Below are 3,927 nucleotides of genomic sequence, written 5' to 3'. Positions count from 1 at the left end.
TTTGTGGAAGAACTCGGAACTATGTACAGTGTGTTTGGTAATTCAAGCATCCTACCACTGCTGCCATCTACCTGGTTTTTGAGGTTCCTCCCGAATCAGTCAGTCCAGAAAATTGAAGCCAAGGAATTATGTGATCGTATAATTCAGGAAACTACTTATTGCTTCCAGTCTTTAAGCTACCTAGAAGCAACAAAATTGTTAAACAGCAAATTGTTTGACAATTTTTTGCATAATTTTCCTGAACGCGAACTTGAATTTGCTGCCAACAGCTATACTGTACTGAACAAAAGAGTGTTAAAGACACAACTTGGAGTTCTATACGGAAGACCCGACTTCTGAAATACAGATACAGCTGTTCAATTGTTGCAATACATAACATAGCCTCCAACAATTCACAGAATCCATTCTGTGAAGTAAGGAAGTTGTTAAATATTTTGGTTACAAAACCAATGACCACTGCTGAGTCAGAAAGATGTTTTTCTTGCTTAAAACGCATAAAAACCTTTCTAAGGAACACTATGTCCCAGGATCGCCTCACTGCTCTTGGAATACTATCAATAGAAAAGAGTATGATATTCAAGATGGAGGGTTTAACACCAGGGTAAATGACAAGTTCTGCAGTAGGAAGGAACGTCGTACGGATTTCATATTTCGTCACTAGGCGAGTCTCAAATTAAGATAAATACATATAAGTGTATACAGTTGTAGTGTAGAGATTGTAGCACACTCATTATTTTGACCACCAGCTGCTACTGCAGCTCACTCACTCACCCTAAGTTAATACAATATAATGGATCCTGAAACTTTTAACTTGCTGTGCTGTAAAAACAGTAAAACGTGACTTATCAGGTTTTTTTCGCTATACTATTCATATGATATGATATGATATGACATTATTTATGATACTGGCATGATATAATATATTATATAATATGATATGATATGAAGAGCAGAGAGGAAAATGCGTTAAGTTCAAAATAATTCATATTCTGTAATAATAATAATAATAATAATAATAATAATAATAATAATAATAATAATTATAATAATAACAACAAAACAATAATAATGAACCATCGTGCTACAGCCCATGAAGGTTCTGGGCCACCAACCTCTGGTGGCCTCACGTTCACATGCCGAAGCAGAGGTGGACGATCATCCAATCAGAATATAAGTGTTGTATGGTTAGCACGATGATCCCCAGCCATTATAGGTCGCTTTCGCAACTGGATTTCGCTACCTTTCGTAGCCCCCAAGTGCATCACGATGCCAGATGGGCACCGATCCCATACACTAGCCGAAATTTCATGAGAAAATTTCTTCCCTCATGAGGACTCGAACCGGCGCGCATTCCATAACGCGACTTCTAGGCAGAATGCCTTAGAGCACAACGCCATGGCGAAGGACTCATTTTCTGTTTTAGTTAGCCCAAGTACTGTAGATTTGTGTAATTTAACTATACAGAATAACAATCTCAATATTTTTCCAAACAGTTTTATATCTGTTCCGGTAACAGATTCACCTACTGAATATTATCAGATCTATTTCAAAGTTTCTCAAATTGTTATATATTTGATTCTGACCTATACCGTGGTTAGAAAATTCGCTCACCCTTACATGATCAAAAAATTGTAGTCCAGATACTTTTGAACGCCAGTGTACACACAGACACTCTATATTTAGAAGCCATTTGTAAATAAAAGAATAGGACTAAATTAATTTCATTTCTTAAATAAAATTCGAAATTAGTTTTATTTCAGTTCATTGAATTTATTTTTCTTTAAGGCTATACGTGCGTTAGAAGCAACTTCACTATGTGCTTCAACTTTCAATTCACGTACATAGAGTCTACTATCCATTTATCCTGTTCATTACATTTGCTAACAATCATTTTATTACGAAGATGAAAACACAGAATTATGTTGCATTTTAGATGGACTCATCAGCGTGCGGAGGCTCCACAGTGACGGAAACATAACACCCAACCGCTTTACAGAGTGGAGAAGATCAAATGTTTCAGAAGGTAATGTAATTGTTTACCTTCTGAAGTTGTGGCGCTTTCAGCTACGAACATGTTCGAATTTTACTGTAAATAAAAGAATAGGGATAAACGAGTTTCATTTCTGAAATTAAATTCAAAATCACTTTTATTTCAGTTCTTTGCATTTATTTTCCTTTAAGGTTATACATGCGATAGGAGTAACTTTACTATGGTCTTCAACTTTTAATTCATGTACATAGTGTCTACTATCTATTTATGCTGTTCATTACATTCGCTAACAATCATTTTATTGCGAGAATTAAAACACACAATTATATTGCATTTTAGACCGACTCGACAAGGAAAATAGCAGTACATCCAGCATGGTTATATTGTGCAGCAGACCCAGCCTTTTAGAAGGTACAGTAATTGTTTACATTCTGAATTGGTGGAGCTTTCAGCTATGGACAAGTTCAATTTTTACTGTAAATAAAAGATTAAGGATAAATTATTTTCATTTTTAAATAAAATTCGAAATTACTTCTATTTCAGTTCATTGAATTTATTTTTCTTTAAGGCTACACATGCGATAGAAGTAAATTTTTAAGTGTTTAAATTCTTGATACACGTGCATACTGTCTAGTACCTATTTATCCTGTTTATTACATTGGCTAACATTCATTTTATTACGATTGAAACACAGAATTATGTTGCATTTTAGATGATGGACAGATCCATTGCTCCAAAAGCCAGCCAGGCAGCTTGATTGCAATGTGGAGCGGAGCTAGTCTTTCTGAAGGTACAGCACAGGAGGACAAGAGCAGCGCAGACAGTCACACCCAAATGGGCCAGAGCAGCGTGGACGCTACCACGGAGGCACTCGGGAGCAGCATAGACGCTGCCACACAGGCATGTGGGCGCAACGTAGATGCTGCCACGCAGGCATGTGGGCGCAGCGTAGATGCTGCCATGCAGACATGTGGGCGCAGCATAGACGCTGCCATGCAGGTATGTGAACGCAGCATAGATGCTGCCACGCAGACATGTGGGCACAGCGTAGATGCTGCCACGCAGACATGTGGGCACAGCGTAGATGCTGCCACGCAGACATGTGGGTACAGCGTAGACGCTGCCATGCAGACACTGGACAGCAGCGTAGACGCTGCCACACCAGCTTCCATGCCCGAAGCCATGTCAGTGACACGTGTCGAAAACCAGTCAGCAGAACAGGACAGACGAAACAGGAATCGCTGCTGGTCACGTTTCAGACGTGTATTTCGTAGGGTTTTTCGTCTTTTTAGGCATAAGTAATATAATACTGTTTGTCTAAGAGCCATGTTCTGTTCTGATCATGGCTCCTAGATACAATATATATATATAAATTAATTGTTTAATAAAATAACCTAATTTACTAAAGAATAGGGTTATTTATATTATAATAATTAATTTATATAAAATACAGATTATCTATGAATATACAGCATTGTTGAAAAATAGAGGTATATATAATTTATATTAATATAAATCTAACTTATTAGAATATATATTATTTATATAAAAATATATTTATGTTAAATCTATTTATCAATAATTGATTATTTAAAATAGGACCTCTTATATATATATATATATATATATATATATATATATATATATATATATATATATATATAAATAATAGATTGTACGCAACTATTGTTGTTAGTAATATTAAATCCTTATATATATATATATATATATATACACTACTGTGCAAAAGTCTTAGGCAGGTAATAAAAATTGTAAAAAAAAAAGAACAAAAATACTATGAAAAATAAAGTATTTATTACCAAAAGTATTTAGAAAACACAGAAAAAAACAATATCACACACAAGAGTCACTGAGTAGGTTCCTGACACTAATATGATGTGTGGCCGCCTTTAGACAACAATATCTCTTGAATTCTC

The 3,927-nt window shown here is 35.5% G+C and overlaps 1 protein-coding gene across 1 annotated transcript; it reads left to right on the top strand.

Annotated features, from left to right (window-relative positions):
* The first annotated feature begins 1,937 nt into the window (after positions 1-1,937).
* Positions 1,938-3,292, top strand: LOC138702204 (uncharacterized). The gene is made up of 3 exons (XM_069829807.1): positions 1,938-2,023; positions 2,330-2,401; positions 2,703-3,292. Exons 2-3 carry the CDS (start codon positions 2,365-2,367, stop codon positions 3,290-3,292), a joined length of 627 nt encoding a protein of 208 aa, XP_069685908.1. The 5' UTR covers positions 1,938-2,023; positions 2,330-2,364.
* The last annotated feature ends 635 nt before the right edge of the window (positions 3,293-3,927 follow it).

This window comes from Periplaneta americana, chromosome 6 (assembly GCF_040183065.1).
Source record: "Periplaneta americana isolate PAMFEO1 chromosome 6, P.americana_PAMFEO1_priV1, whole genome shotgun sequence".
Taxonomy (NCBI): domain Eukaryota; kingdom Metazoa; phylum Arthropoda; class Insecta; order Blattodea; family Blattidae; genus Periplaneta; species Periplaneta americana.
The sequence above is the reverse complement of the archived record's forward strand: the minus strand, read 5'-3'. Positions and strand labels throughout refer to the sequence as shown.

Bases quoted from the DNA above. Each gene is read 5' to 3' on its own strand.
- LOC138702204 (XM_069829807.1), top strand. From the start codon at position 2,365: ATGGTTATATTGTGCAGCAGACCCAGCCTTTTAGAAG. The intron at 2,402-2,702 runs GTACAGTAATTG...GTTGCATTTTAG, and splicing joins CAGACCCAGCCTTTTAGAAG to ATGATGGACAGATCCATTGC.